Below are 16590 nucleotides of genomic sequence, written 5' to 3'. Positions count from 1 at the left end.
CGCAGCAGCGAGTCACCACCGCTCCCCACGCTCCGATGCCGGCCAGCCCCATGATGGTAGGTCCGCAGCTCCGCAGGCTCCGTGACTGGAGCCCCCAGGTCATTCCTGGTTGGAGGCCGCTCCCCGGTGCTAGGCCCCAACGACAACCCGACAGGAAAAAGGTTTGGTCTCCCGTGCAGGGAAGAGATTTTTAACAGTTTCCCGCTCCCCACATATACACAGTTAAAAACAGTATAAAAAAAACACAACAACTACATTTAACTAGAGAAAAAAAGAAAAAAAAGACAGAGTCGCACCGCCTCACCAGATTAAAGTACACAATCAGTTTTGATGACATCCAAGAGGACGCTGTTGTCCTGACACCAGAGTGCCAGATCAGCCACCTCCTCTCATCGTTATCAGAGATCAGGCCCACCACCACAGTGTCATCAGCAAACGTGATGATGGAGTTGGAGCTGAACCTGGCCACACAGTCATGTGTGTACAGGGAGTATAGTAGGGGGCTAAGGACGCAGCCCTGGGTGGATCCTGTGTTCAGGGTGAGGGTGTTGGATGTATGTCTTCCCATCTTGACTACCTGGGGCCTGGCAGTGAGAAAGTCCAGGACCCAGGCACACAGGGGAGTGTTAAGCCCCTGTTCCAGCAGTTCCCCAGCAAGTCAGATTGAAAGCCGAACTGAAGTCAATGAACAGCATCCTCACATAGCCCCCCCCTTTTCGCTGTCTGTGTTGAATTATGTTGTGTATGGGCTCATGTTGTTGACCTCCCTGTGGTGAGCCCAGTCAGGCAAACGATAACAAACAGTGACAGCAGCAGCACAGCAGCTTGGCGCCAGCCCGGAGCATGCGCCCTTTTTAGGGCGGGCACCCACGGATGTCGAACCGGATGGCATCGCCCAGCTGCAGACTTCTGCTGCCTCAAAAGCACGAAGAAGATGTTGTGTGTATTATGTCCTTTTTTCATTGCAACGCTGCATGGTAAATTAATTTTGCTGCATCTTATGGCGCATGTGACAAATAAATTTGAACTTGATCTTGAGCTAACCCAGCATTTGCACCATCGTAAGATCGAAATATCGCAAGTTGAAGCATCGTAAATCGGGGAGCATCTGTGCTGTGTTTACATACCTGTTAAGCTGCTGCAAGCAAAAATGTAATTGTTCTGTATTTCGGTACATATGACATATTGCAGTGTTATCGAGTTGCTGCTATGATATGCCATCGAATTTTGATATACAATTTAAAAACTGCCATTAAGACTAGAGGGGTCTTGCAGAGTTGATCCACCAGAAAAACTGGGATGAGAAATTATAATTATGAAGAGGCAATGATGCCAATGGGAATATTTCTAATAAAGGAGAGGAAACTAAGGTGAGATAAAAAAGTTTTTTCAAAGGTTTCACACTTTCTAATGAGGAATGAGCATTGATGGACTTCTTTGACCTTATTAATATGTTCACATTTTCAAAGAGGAAAGCTATTAACTTGTAGCAAACATAAATATCACACACTTTTACCTTAAATCTCACTTTTTTAAATAATTAAATACTGTCTTTAAAAAATTCCTTGACTGATGCACACCAATTCATGAATTGCCAGCCGAGGTCTACAGACTTTAAATGCTCGCACCCAAATATAGGACCATTTAGATTGTGCCTTTTTACAGTGAAAATACTCCATGTCATAGGGACAGAATTCAGCCATTTGGCCCATCCAGACTACACCACCATTCAATAATGGCTGATCTATCTTTTCCTCTCCACCGCCTTCTCCTGCCTTCTCCCCATAACCGTTGACACCCTTACTAATCAAGAATCTCTGAATCTTCACAAAAAATGCCCAATTACCCAGCCTTCACAGCCATCTGTGGCAATGAAATTCCATAGATCTACCACCCTCTGACTAAATAAATTCCTCCTTATCTTCTTTCTAAAGGCACGTCCTTTTATTCTGAAGCTATGGCTTCTGGTCCTAGAGTCTCCCACCAGTGCAAACATCCTCTCCGCATCCAATCTATCCAGGCTTTTCACTATTCAGTAAAGGGCCTGTCCCACGAGCATGCGACTCCATGCGGCAAGCGCGACCTAAAGTGGTCGCTTGAGCCGTACGGCCTCGCGGGGCCAGTCTCACTTCGATCGCCGGAGCCGTATGGAGTTGTGCGGAGCTGGTCCCGACATCGAAAAACTGACCGTGTTCAAAAATTACGCATACGCAGCGTCTCGATGCCGTACGCACGTCTTGACGCCGTACATCATGCGCAAACTTCCCGTGGACTTCGCTCGAAATTCACGTCACTCACTCGACCTCCGCGTGGCCCCCCCCCTTCTGGTTTGGTCGCGCTCGCCGCATGCAGGCGCATGCTGGTGGGACCGGCCCTGTACGGGGATCACTTGACCTCCGCGCTGCCCCCGCTTCCAGTTTGGTCGCGCATGCTCGTGGGACAGGCCCTTAAGTTTCAATGAGATCCATCCTCCTCAATGACTGTGCATTGCACTCGTTTTATCCAAAACCCATCCACATGTTTGTTACAATCCTGAACTGTACATACCGTGAAGGCAATGACACTCCTCTGTGTTGACTCCCATTCAAACCAACTGTTAATGTAGCGGCCTGTATTTACAAGCACCATGATGCATCGCCTTACACGGTGGTAGTTTTGCAGGAGGAGCTGAAAAACACAACGGGCCAATATAGATGAGCGCGAGTATTTGTCCGACTAGTTTTGACACACAAAATCAAACTACAAGATTATGAGAAAATGGCTTAACTTCTTCCAGTCTAAAACATTTTTTTTAATGATTAATCATGGAAAATAGGTGCAGGAGGAGGCCATTCAGCCCTTCGAGCCAGCACCACCATTCATTGTGATCATGGCTGATTCATTAGCTTCAAATATTTTTGGAAGACAAGTTCGACCAATACAAAAAATGCTGGTATTGACCAACATTTGAAGAAAGTGAGAGATTAAATGTCAAAGGACTGGGAAGATGTCAAAACGTTCCCAGTTCTGACAAAAGGTCTCAAACCTTAAACATTCACATTTTCACATATGCTGCTTGACCTGCTGAGTATTTTCAGCTTTATTTCAGATTTTCAACACTTCTAGTTCTTCGATATTCTACTCTCTCTTAATAACACAAAATACCACCAGAATCAAATAAGAAAACGTTTTCACAAAATGGAATGGACAACTTATTATCTGTAAGTTCTGTGCAATTATAATTCTTGGTAACCACAATATGTATTATACAGTATGAACATATATGCCTAAAATATGGGTGGAAATGGAAGCTAAAGTGAGTGCATACTGTGGCTAAAGGGTTTGTTTAAAGGTCACACAATGCAGCAAAAAGGCATGGCTGAACATCTATAAGCAGATCCATGTTCTGATGTCCAGAGTCCACTTCGAGGCAACTGGGTAAATATTGCATTGGTTGAGATTGCTCCACGGATGGGAATGGGGAATATAGCTCAGACCACCAGAGACCAAGATTTGCCTTGTGTTAACATAAACACCGGATATACACCAGCAATGAAATTCCTAGTTCACATGAAGTTCAGTGTCCACTTTTTATCTTTAATATCACAATGGAAGACATTATCTTGTCAGAAGCCTTCTTTTATCCCAGCTAAAATAATGCCCCTAGTTTATCAAGCCATTGTCTGGTTCCTTATGCCCCTGTCCCACTTGGGAAACCTGAACGGAAACCTTTGGAGACTTTGCGCCCCACCCAAGGTTTCCGTGCGGCTCCTGGAGGTTCCCGGAGGTTTGTGGCAGTCTCCCTACCCGCTTCCACTACCTGCAACCTCCGGCAACCACCTGCAACCTCCGGCAACCACCTGCAACCTCCGGAAACCTTGGGTGGGGCGCAAAGTCTCCAGAGGTTTCCTTTCAGGTTTCCTAAGTGGGACAGGGTCATAACAGGACCATGAATTGTTTGTCTTACCAAGGTGCTCTGGTTTCCTACCACATTCCAAAGACCTACAGGTAAATTGTAAATTGTCCCTAGTGTATAGGATAATGTTAGTGTACACAGTTATCGCTGGCTGGAGTGGACACAAGTCTAAAGGATACTTATGTTGAGCTACTTCCATTTTGTCATCCTAGTTTTTCGAAGTGTGTGGAACCCCTAGTAACAAAGCTGACTCAAGGAAAGTTCAAGCAAAATACTGAATAGAAAGGGAGATTTAATAAAAAAGGCAAGAAGCTATTTCACACTGGAAAAAGTAAGGTGGGAAAAAACTTTGAATGTGGATTAACTGAAGACAAGATTTAAAGCTTAACTCACATAACAAGGAGTTTCTGAGCAAAATCATACTTAACAAGAATAATCCCTGAAGATCATTTAAAATCAATCAATATTCCAATGTGGCCACATAGGATGAAGTTAGAAATTGAGAAGCAAATTTTCCAAAACATTATTCTGATCCAATCAAATCATATAAATATTATTCCAGATTTCAATAAAGTTATAATAAAACCGAACATCTTTGCAAAGCCTTAAAAATATACAGTTTATATATGAAATGGCTTGGTCTGCAACTTCACAAGTTTAAGCCCATCAATGAATATTCTTCATCAAAACTCAATCCTGATGAAGAGTCAAAGACTTAAAAATTAACTCTTTCTCCCCACAGATGTGAACTTTTCCAACATGTTTTGTTGCATTTTAGATGTTAAACATCTGCAGTTTAAAAAGAAAATCTTCATTTAGGCCTACATCATGTGAAGGCAGTGCCCAGCTATACCTGGATTGTTCTATAGTGGAGATGAATGGCTGACTGGATCAATTATACGCAAACTAAATTATTATATAGAGAAAATAAATCTCAACACCCAAGATCAATACTATATTTTTTTTATGAATGGAAATCTCCTGGGAGTTGTTAATAAATCTGTGGATTGACCCAAGTCTCCATCTGATTGTTCATCTTTTTTATCAAATATAACTTTCCAAAATATTAACTTGAATTTAAATTTTGACTCAGACAAGGAAAGTATAGCAGCACTTAAAATATGGTAATGGAATATAAACCTTTACACAGAAGGAAGCATTTGCCTGAGGATTGAAAAATCGCAACAAACGTTAAATGCATAGCACCATTGTCCTGTGTCAAATCTTTGTTTAAATGACACAAACAATAAGGTTTAAATTGGACAGAAGTACTGTATTTAGATGCCATGATTTTTGAATAAGAAATTCATAATAAGCTACAAAGCTATAAGGGAAAAGTCACAAATTACTTTGCAAATTTGTAACAGAAGTTACCATGTCTTCTTGGATATACAAGGCAATACTGTTATAAGATAAGACATGTCTAAAATAAAACTACTAGTTGACGTAAGTTAAAATGTACAATTAACTGAAAATCTAGAGGCTAAATTTCATTAAATATAAATGATTGGGATACAAGAAAGAAAACGCAATTCATATATATTGGGCACACTGGGCAATCTAAGATTTCTGAGGGTCTCTAATGAGGTAGATAATAGCTCAGAATTGCTCTCTAGTTGTTGGTCGTGTGGTTTGGTTGCCTGATAACTGGGAAGAGATCTGCATCAACTGAAGGCAGACTTCTAACAATGCATTGAGCAAAACACAACGTGTTTCAAGGGTTATGGGGAGAAGGCAGGAGAATGGGGTTAGGAGGGAGAGATAGATCAGCCATGCTTGAATGGCAGTGTAAACATTGTGGGCCGAATAGCCTAATTCTGCTCCTATCACTTATAACCTTATATTTTCTAACAATAGCTTGTTAACATTTATACCAACTATAATTATTACTTTTTAATCAACCACAGTACCCTAGCCTTTATATTCTTGTCAAAGTCTTGGTCTTATTCTTAATCTTGGCTCAGCTGTATTATTACCTCTGAGCTGTGATTTTAGCTTGATGATTTTAGCTTATTCATTTGTGTATCCTGATTGATTGTGGTATGACTAGCATGTGTGCCCATTCCTAAATGCCCCTAAACGTGGTAGGTGCAATTTCTGCAGTGGATGTACTTATGAAATGCAGAAGTGCCTGGCAACACAGAAGAAAATACGAGATATTTTCATTTCAGGATGTACAGCGAGTTGAATGTGTAATGTGTGATGTTTCTATTGAAGATATCCTTTCATTCTAAGTGGTTTGAGAGGTGGTGTTAAAGGTATCTTGGGGAATTGATTTATTAAAGGTATCTTGGGGAATTGCTTCAGTATATTTTGTGACTGGCACACAGTACAGCCACATTCAGTTCCATTTCAAAGCCTAGAGCATATAATCTCAAGTGACACTGCAGTGTAGTACTCTCAAGTGTAACACTATCAGATATGTTATTTTAGCACAATGCACTCTACTCTCTCAGGTTTATCTACAAGATTCCATGACAAAGATTGAAAAAGATTGGGGAGTTCTCAGTAATGTCCTTGGCCAATACCAATCCCTGAACCAACATCACTAAAGGAGAGTAACTAATTTATCACATTGCCATTTATTTGATCGATGGTGCACAAACACTGCGAATTGATTTGGAATATGCCAAAAAGGTTATATAAATGTGTATTCTCTTGTTAGTTCATTTTTTGTGTAGAAAAACATGCAAAGTTACTTTACAGAAGTGTAATAAGACAAATAAACAAACAGCTGGGGGATTTCAGCAGGCCGAGCAGCATCTGTGCAGGCCTCCAAAGATGCTGCTCAATGTCTTAGTTCCTCCAGCAGTTTGTTGCTTGCACCAAACCACAGCATCTGCAGTCTCTGGTGTCTCCAGATTTTAATTAGATGTTTCTAAAGTGCCATGTAATGCTGGCTGAGCCAAAGGAGGAATACTGGGAACAGATTTTCTTCACGGTTTTAGAAAGGGATGAGGTTAGTCTTGTACAATGCCCAAATGACTAAAGGCACTGCTTCTAATGGTTGAAGGAAATGGGAACTGTACAAGAACCCAGAACTTAAACTTAACAAATGGAAACTTTTCCAAATATTTGGCAGAGCAGTGACTGAATTAACCATTGGTATATTTTTTTTAATGTATTGTATGTATTGGTATGTAAATACACACTGCACTTTGACTGAACAAGTGAAATTATGTCAGAAAACAACTTTATCAAATTGGAAGGGAGAAAGAATGAACACGCCCGATGGAAAGAAGGCACAAGGATGAATTTAACATGCCTCATGGGTATTGCATCTGGCAATAATAGTGTGCGCAGGTCAATCTTGAGTGCAGAGAAGGTTCACCAGACTGATTCCTGGGATGTCAGGACTTTCTTATGAAGAAAGACTGGATAGACTCGGCTTGTACTCGCTAGAATTTAGGAGATTGAGGGGGGATCTTATAGAAACTTACAAAATTCTTAAGGGGTTGGACAGCCTAGATGCAGGAAGATTGTTCCCGATGTTGGGGAAGTCCAGGACAAGGGGTCACAGTTTAAGGATAAGGGGGAAATCCTTTAGAACCGAGATGAGAAAAACATTTTCAACGCAGAGAGTGGTGAATCTCTGGAATTCTCTGCCACAGAAGGTAGTTGAGGCCAGTTCATTGGCTATATTTAAGATGGAGTTAGATGTGGCCCTTGTGGCTAAAGGGATCAGGGGGTATGGAGAGAAGGCAGGGATGGGATACTGAGTTGGATGATCAGCCATGATCATATTGAATGGCGGTGCAGGCTCGAAGGGCCGAATGGCCTCCTCCTGCACCTATTTTCAATGTTTCTATGTTTCGATGTACAGAAACAGTAACCCATCCATGAGGGGCAACACTGTGGCGCAGCGGTAGAGCTGCTGCTTTACCGTTGCCGGAGACCCGGGTTCAGTCCCGAACACGTGCTGTCTGAACGTGGGAATTTGCACTGCGACTGCATGGGTTTTCTACGGATGCTCTGGTTTCCTCCCACATTCTAAAGATATGCGGGTTTGTAGGTTGATTGGATTCTGCAAATTGTCCCTAATGTGTTGGGACCCTCAAGTGGTTCTATGATAGCGATAATTATAGTTGGTATAAATGTTAACCATCTATTGTTTAAAAATATGCTTGAGGTCCAAAGAAACAGTAAATGACTTCAAAAAAATGTCCACCCCCCCCCCCCCAACCCCCCCAATGTGAATGTAGAACTACTTAACTGGTGACGGAGAAATCCACCTCTTCTGCTGAGAAGGCAGAAAAAGATCAGTAATAATCATGGATGTAACATGCCAAGAGGGAATCATGGACCAAGCAGGAGTCATGAGACAAATGGCACGGAAATCCAGATTGTGGCAATGTCTGTACAGTACAACGGGCTGCAATGCAATGGCGGCCAGTATTGCTGGCAACAATGGATCAATCCCCATTGCCCGTATTGAACAGAAGGTGTGTGGACAAATGTCAACGACCCTGCCGGTCTCACTTATACAAATGGTTACTGTGACAGAAGCATGTTCGGCCTTTCTGAGAGTGAATCCATGGACAACATCAGGCAAGGATGGATTTATTGGTCGTGTCTTCAGGAACCATGTGGATCTAATGTTTACATACATAGTTAATCTCGCGCTATTCCATTCTGAGGTTCCACCTACTATCATCCCAGTGCCAACGAAAGTAAAATATCATTTCCTAATGACCACCATCCTGGCACCATCATCATGAACAACTTTGAGAGATTGGTGATGGCATACATTATCTCCAGCCTCCAAGCCAGTAGATTCTCGGTAGTTTGTTTCCCATTGCAACAGGTCCACAGCAGACATCATCTCTCTGTGGAACATCTAGACAACAAGAACTCTTGCATTTGACTCCTGGTTAATTGACTACAGTTCCGCCTTCAGCACCATAATCCCATCCAAACTCATTCCCAAAGCCCAGGAATCAGTACCTCCCTCTGCCACTGGAGTTCTGATCTATGAACCACAATCAGTGAGGATGGCAGGCAACACGTCCTCCACATTAATCCTCAACACTGGCGCCCCACAAAGATGTGTTCTCTGTCCCCCGCTATACTCCCTATTCACTCACAACTGTGTGGACGAATTCAACTCTAACTTCATCTGTGGTGTGCTGATCATGTACATGGATTCGGTGGAGTACATAAAGGAGATAGAGAACTTAGTAATATGGCCTCAGGACAATAACCTTTCCCTCTATATCAGCAGGACAAAACAGCTAGTTATCGACGAGGTAGCATGGTGGAGTACATGCCCCAATCAGCATTAATGGTACAGGTGGAAATGGTTGAGAGCTTCAAGTGTTTTGGTGTTAATATTCCCAATTATCTGTCGTAGGCCAATTACGTTGATGCGACACAATGACGCCTCTACTTCTTTAGGAATCTGTGGGAATTCATCACGTCTCCAATGACTCTTACAAACTTCTATGAATGCACCATACAAAGCATAATATCAGGTTATATCAAACCTTGGTTTGGGAACAGCTCTGCCCAATAATGCAAGACATTGCAGAGAGGTGTGGATGTAACCCATCCAGCACACAAATCACACTCCCCCACTATTGACTTCATCTACACTTCAAGCTGCTTCGGAAAGGCAGCCAATATAAACAAAGACTTGTCCAACCCGGTCTTTCCTTCTTCTCCCAGCTCCAATCGGGCAGATGTTATAGAAGCTTAAAAGCACACAGCGTGGCGAGACTCAGGAACAGTTTCGTCCTGACTGTTGTCAACTGAATGGTCTCTCCACCAGCTAGGGTACTGTCCCATTTGCCTCTACCCTATTGAACTCTGTCTATGGAAATTGGATGCTACAACGCTGCACTCTATCTTTCCTTTTGCTCCTCCTATTGTGCTTGAGCTCGACTCGATTGTATTTATATATCTGATCTGACTGGATAGCATGCAAAGGAAAGCTTTTCATGGGACTATGATACACATATGCTCATAAATTATAAGAGCAGAATTAGACCATTCAGCCTATCAAGTCTATTCCACAATTCAATCGTGGCTGATCTATCTTTCCTTCTCAACCACGTTTTCCTGCCGTCTCCCCATAACCCCTGACACCCTTATTAATCAAGAGACTGTCAATATCCATTTACTTGGCCTCCACAGCCACCTGTGGCAATGAATTCCACAGATTCATTGTGGAATGATTCTGAGGCTGTGACCTCTTGTCCTAGACTCTCCCACTAGTGGAAACATCCTCTCCACATCCGCCCATGACAATAATAAACCTAAACAAGCGAGTTTATTTTCAGTATAAGGCATTAACAACTGGGGCAATTCAGGGCATATACAAGCAATTGCAGTATATGATGTATTTCCCGAGCAGTTTACATTACATTCAAGATCATTTCCCCAACTAGCAAAAGGCTTATTGTTTACATGATCACAAAATGATCTGGAATCTAGTGGTGATGCTTCACTCAGGTAACTATTAATGGTTTACAGACTTAATTAACTAAAATCCAAATTTTACAGACATAATAACTAAAATCCAATTAATACAGATTAAATCTGAATAAAAAAAGGCAACTGATCAATTACAAGGAAATACATTTCTAGATTTTTTTAATAAGGCAAGATAGCAAACCAGCCCTTGGCCATATGCTAATTGCTTCAAAAATTTGAATGTTAAGATAAAAAACTGATTTGAAAAGTCAAAGACAATACATTATCTTTAAATCAAGATAGTACTAATATTGACTTGAAAGTTTAACTAATAAATGAATGAACTTAACCCATCAGTTCCACAAGCACTCATTATATATACTACATTGTGCCATAGACAAAGGGAAACATAACCTATCTTACAGCCAGAACATGTCACACCCAAGAATATCAGAGGAAAAAAATACTATTTGATTGCAAGGAAGCCTAAACTTAGTCATCAGATGCCACAAATCTAACTCACTGGTTTGCCAGAGTACATTGGGCACCTGATCCACAGGTGCTTAATTGGCAAGTAAAGTTGTATTGCTCTCAAGAGACCAATTATGGGCTGGAACTGACAAATACTAAGACAGAAGCTATTAAGGAAATCGGTTAGATGGATGCACAATTAGGAAACTGCTAATCTGACATTGTGAATGAAGAAAAAACATTGAAACAACAGCTGAAATGGTTGATCCAGGGATATGGTTCAGATTAATTCTTGTGGCAATTTCTTAACTGCTGGAATGGTTGATCTCAACAACCACAAATGTATTACTTAAAAAATAAGGTATGATTTCAACCAATGATCCACTTTCCCCTTGATGTTCATTCTCTTCATTTATACCAACTCAATGCCACACATGTCAAATGTTGCCTTGAACTCAAGGGTAGTAAATCTTAACTCAATCCTGGTATTCAACTTTTTAGTTTGGACCCAGGTCGCAATGAGGTAAGAGTGGTCTTGGCAAAACTAAAGATTAGTGTGAAGGTACACAAAAATGCTGGAGAAACAGCGGGCATCTTATTTACGGAGTGAAGGAAATAGGCAACGTTTCGGGCCGAAACCCTTTTTCAGACTAGTGTGCTCTTATTGGTGAAAAGGTCCAGCATAATAACATTTCATAACACCTTGGATCATTTTGCTGATGAGAGTAATGGCGTCAGAAGATCCTTCAGGGGAGTGAACCCTCGGAGAGCGCCTGGACCTGATGGTATACCCGGTCGAGTTCTAAAAACCTATGCAGACCAACTGGCTGGAGTCTTTGCGGTCATTTTCAACCTCTCACTACCGAGGTCTAAGGTTCCCACCTGCTTTAAGAGGACATCAATAATACAGGTACCCAAGAAGAGTAAGGTGACGTGCCTCAATGACTATCGGCCAGTGGCACCAACGTCCGTTGTGATCAAATGCTTTGAGAGGTTAGTTATGGCGCATATCAACTCCTATCTCAACAAGAACCTCGACCCACTACAGTTTGCCTACTGTCACAACAGGTCAACGGAGGATGCGAATTGGGAGTAGGGGATGGAGTCCGACATTTCCCTACCATTTCTTGACCTCACTATCTCCATCGCAGGTGACAGACTCCTGACCGACTTCCACTATTAACCCACTGACTCCCATGGCTATCTGGACTACACTTCTTCCCACCCTGCTTCCTGTAAGGACTCCATCCCCTACTCCCAGTTCCCCCGTCTACGCTGCATCTGCTCCCAGGATGAGGTGTTCCACACCAGGGCGTCGGAGATGTCCTCATTCTTCGGGGAATGGGGGTTCCCCTCTTCTACCATAGTCTAACCAGGGTCTCTTCTATACCCCGCAACACTGCTCTCTCTCCCCATCCCCCCCATTAGTAACAAGGGCAGAGTCCCCCTTGTCCTCACCTTCCACCCTACCAGCCGTCACGTACAACAAATAATCCTCCAACATTTTCGCCACGTCCAACGTGACCCCACCACTTGCCACATCTTCCCATCTCCTCCCCTGTCTGCTTTCCGCAGAGACCGCTCCCTCCGTAACTCCCTGGTCAATTCGTCCCTTCCCAACCGAACCACCCCCTCTCCGGGCACTTTCCCTTGCAACGGCAGGAAATGCTACACTTGTGGCTTTACCTCCACCCTTGACTCCATTCAAGGACCCAAGCAGTCTTTCCAGGTGCGACAGAGGTTCACCTGCACCTCCTCCAACCTCATCTATTGCATCCGCTGCTCTAGATGTCAGCTGCTCTACATCGGTGAGACCAAACGTGGTGAAAAAAGCTGGTTATCAGTTGCTCCTGGGCCTGGCCAAGCTGGCAATCCACGAGTCACGGCGCCAGGCGGAAGAGGGATCTGCGATAGCCAGCTTCCTGCCCCATTTCTGGGGTTACGTCCACGCTCGGGTGGTACTAGAGAGGGACTACGCCCTGTCCACGGGCACCCTGGGGGAGTTCCGGGACCGCTGGGCACCAAGGGGGATTGAATGTTTCATGGACAAGGATTGCAATATAGTTGTTTAGCAATTTACTTAGTATATTTGTTTGTCTTGTATTATGGAGGTGGGTTCTGTTTTGTTTTATTGTATTGTAAATACTATTTTTATATTTGAATAAATATTTTTGATTTAAAAAAAAAGCGCTGTTTATCAAGCTCACAGAACTGTGAGTCACTGCGCATCCCTCTGCAATTGGATCTTCGACATCCTCATCCAGTGTTCGAATTGGCAGAAATACTTCACCCTCATTAACAATCAATACGGAGCATCTCACACAGCCCTCTGCTCTACTCACTCTATACTCATGACTGTGTAGCCGGACATAGTGCGAACTCCATCGTCAAGTTCGCCGACAACACCATTGTTGTGGGACGAATTGTAGATGGCGATGAGTCAGAGTATAGAAGTGAGATCGACCGATTGACCAAATGGTGTCAGCGCAACAACCTGGCTCCCAAGATCAGTAAATCCAAGGAACTGATTGTGGACATTGGAAGAGGAAGGATGAGGACCCACAATCCTGTTTACAGTGCATTCAGAAAATATTCAGACCCCTTCAATTTTTCCACATATGTATTCAGACCCTTTGCTATAACACTCAAAAATTAGTTTGGGTTCATCCTGCCTCACAGTTGACAGTGCATGTCAGAGCAAAAACCAAGCCTTGAAGACGAAGGAATTGTCCGTAGACCTCCGAGACAGGATTGTGTTGAGACACAGATCTGGGGAAGGGTATAAAACTATTTCTGCAGCATTGCAGGGTCCCGAAGAGCACAATGGCCTCCGTCATTCTTAAATGGAAGAACTTTGGAACCACCAGGACTCTTCATAGAGCTGGCCGTCGGGCCAAACTACGCGATCGGGGGAGAAGGGCCTTGGTCACAGAGGTTACCAAGAACCTGATGGTCACTCTGACAGAGCTCCAGAGTTTTTCTGTGGAGATGGGAGAACCTTCCAGAAGGACAACTATATCTGCAGCACTCCACCAACCAGGCCTTTATGGTAGAGTGGCCAGACGGAAGCCACTCCTCAGTAAAAAGGCACATGACAGCCCGCTTGGAGTTTGCCAAAAGGCATGAGAAACAAGATTCTCTGGTCTGATGAAACCAAGATTGAACCCTTTGGCCTGAATGGCAAGCGTCACGTCTGGAGGAAACCCGGCACCGCTCATCACCTGGCCAATACCATACCTACGGTGAAGCATGGTGGTGGCAGCATCATGCTGTGGAGATGTTTTTCAGCGGCAGGAACTGGGAGACGAGTCATCATCGAGGGAAAGATAAACGGAGCAATGTACAGAGAGATATCCTTGATGGAAACCTGCTCCAGAGCGTTCTGGACCTCAGACTGGGGCAGAGGGTCACCTTCCAACAGAACAACAACCCTAAGCACACAGCCTAGACAATGCAGGAGTGGCTTTGTGACAAGTCTGTGAATGTCCTTGAGTGGCCCAGCCAGAGCCTGGACTTGAACCTGATCGAACGTCTCTGGAGGGACCTGAAAATAGCTGTGCATCAACACTCCCCATACAACCTGACAGACCTTGAGAGGATCTGCAGAGAAGAATGGAAATGACCCAAATACAGGTGTGCCAAGCTTGTAGCATCATTCCAAAGAAGACTTGAGACTGTAATCGCTGCCAAAGATGCCTCAACAAAGTACTGAGTAAAAGGTCTGAATATTTATGTAAATGTGATATTTTGGTCAGTTTTTTTTTATTTTATTACTTAGCAAAAATTACTTTTCGCTTCTTCATTCTGGGGTATTGTGTGTAGATTGATGATGAAAAAAATGAATTTAATCCATTTTAAAATATGTAACAAAATGTGGAAAAAGTGAAGGGATCGGAATACTTTCTGAATGCACTGTATATCAATGGGACTATGGTGGAGAGAGTCAAAAACCTCAAATACCTGTGCGTGCATATTTCCAAAAATCTTTCCTGGACACAGCAGACTGATGCAATTATAAGGAAAGCATATCAGCGACTACATCCTGAGAAGATTACGAAAATTCGGTATGTCAAAGAGGATTCTCTTGAACTTCGGCAGGTGCACAGTAGAGAGCATATTGACTGTTCTATAGATTCAGGATCAGTTCTTGTGGATTGGAGGGTAGCTAATGATATCTCACTTTTTAAGAAAGGCGGGAGAGAGAAAACAGGGAATTATAGACCAGTTAGCCTGACATCGGTGGTGGGGAAGATGCTGGAGTCAATTATAAAAGATGAGATAGCCGCACATTTGGATAGCAGTAACAGGGTCGGTCCGAGTCAGCATGGATTTACGAAGGGGAAATCAAGCTTGACTAATCTTCTGGAATTTTTTGAGGATGTAACTAGGAAAATGGACAAGGGAGAGCCAGTGGATGTGGTGTACCTGGACTTTCAGAAAGCATTTGATAAGGTCCCACATAGGAGATTAGTGGGCAAAATTAGGGCACATGGTAGAGTGCTGACATGGATAGAAAATTGGTTGGCAGACAGGAAACAAAGAGTAGGGATTAACGGGTCCCTTTCAGAATGGCAGGCAGTGACTAGTGGGGTACCGCAAGGCTCGGTGCTGGGACCGCAGCTATTTACAATATACATCAATGATTTAGATGAAGGGATTCAAAGTAACATTAGCAAATTTGCAGATGACACAGAGCTGGGTGGTAGTGTGAACTGTGAGGAGGATTCTATGAGAATGCAGGGTGACTTGGACATATTGGGTGATTGGGCAGATGCATGGCAGATGCAGTTTAATGCCGGTAAATGTGAGGTTATCCATTTTGGTATCATAAACAGGAAGGCAGATTACTATCTAAATGGTGTCAAGTTGGGAAATAGGGAAGTACAATGGGATCTGGGGGTCCTTGATCATCAGTCAATGCAGGTACAGCAGGCAGTGAAGAAAGCGAATGGCATGTCGGCCTTCATAACAAGAGGAGTTGAATATAGGAGCAAAGAGGTCCTTTTGCAGTTGTATCGGGCCCTAGTGAGACCACACCTGGAGTATTGTGTGCTGTTTTGGTCCCCTAATTTGTGGAAGGACATTCTTGCTATTGAGGGAGTGCAGCGTAGATTTACAAGGTTAATTCCCGGGATGGCGGAACTGTCATATGCTGAGAGAATGGAGCGGCTGGGGTTGTATACTCTTGGAGTTTAGAAGGATGAGAGGTGATCTTATTGAAATATAAGATTATTAATGGTTTGGACATGCTAGAGGCAGGAAACATGTTCCCGATGTTGGGAGAGTCCAGAACCAGGGGCCACAATTTAAGAATAAGGAGTAAGACATTTTGAACGGAGATGAGCAAACACTTTTTCACACAGAGAGTCGTGACTGTGGAATTCTCTGCCTCAGAGGGTGGTGGAGGCCGGTTCTATGGATACTTTCAAGAGAGAGCTAGATGGGGCTCTTAAAGATAGCAGAGTCAGGGGATATGGGGAGAAGGCAGGAACTGATTGGGGATGATCAGCCATGATCTCATTGAATGGCAGTGGTGGCTCGAAGGGCCGAATGGCCAACTCCTGCACCTATTGTCTATTGACTGGTTGCATCGTTGTCCGGTTCGGCAACTTGAACGTCCGGGAGCGGAAAAGACTGCAAATGTTGGGACCACTGCCCAGTCCATCACCGGCTCTGAGCTCCCACCATGGAAGGGATTTATCGGAGTCGCTGCCTCAAAAAGGCAGCCAGAATCATCAGAGACACACACCATCCTGATTTCACCACTGCCATCGGGAAGAAGGTACAGGAGCCTGAAAACCGTAACGTCCAGG

General features: G+C 43.5%; 1 protein-coding gene across 4 annotated transcripts in view; it reads right to left on the bottom strand.

Moving 5' to 3' along the window:
- LOC129695891 (multiple C2 and transmembrane domain-containing protein 1-like) overlaps positions 1 to 16590 on the bottom strand; it is a 426884-nt gene that overhangs the window by 141667 nt on the left and 268627 nt on the right. For all 4 annotated transcript variants that reach the window (XM_055633328.1, XM_055633326.1, XM_055633327.1 and 1 more), the window contains one exon: positions 2548 to 2667. In XM_055633328.1, coding sequence (XP_055489303.1) covers positions 2548 to 2667 — 120 coding nt within the window. The remainder of the gene's footprint in view (positions 1 to 2547; positions 2668 to 16590) is intronic.

The sequence above is a fragment of the Leucoraja erinacea genome, chromosome 3, assembly GCF_028641065.1.
Source record: "Leucoraja erinacea ecotype New England chromosome 3, Leri_hhj_1, whole genome shotgun sequence".
In the NCBI taxonomy this organism is placed as follows: Eukaryota; Metazoa; Chordata; class Chondrichthyes; order Rajiformes; family Rajidae; genus Leucoraja; species Leucoraja erinaceus.
Note: the sequence above shows the minus strand (reverse complement) of the source record. Positions and strands in the feature narration are given on the sequence as shown.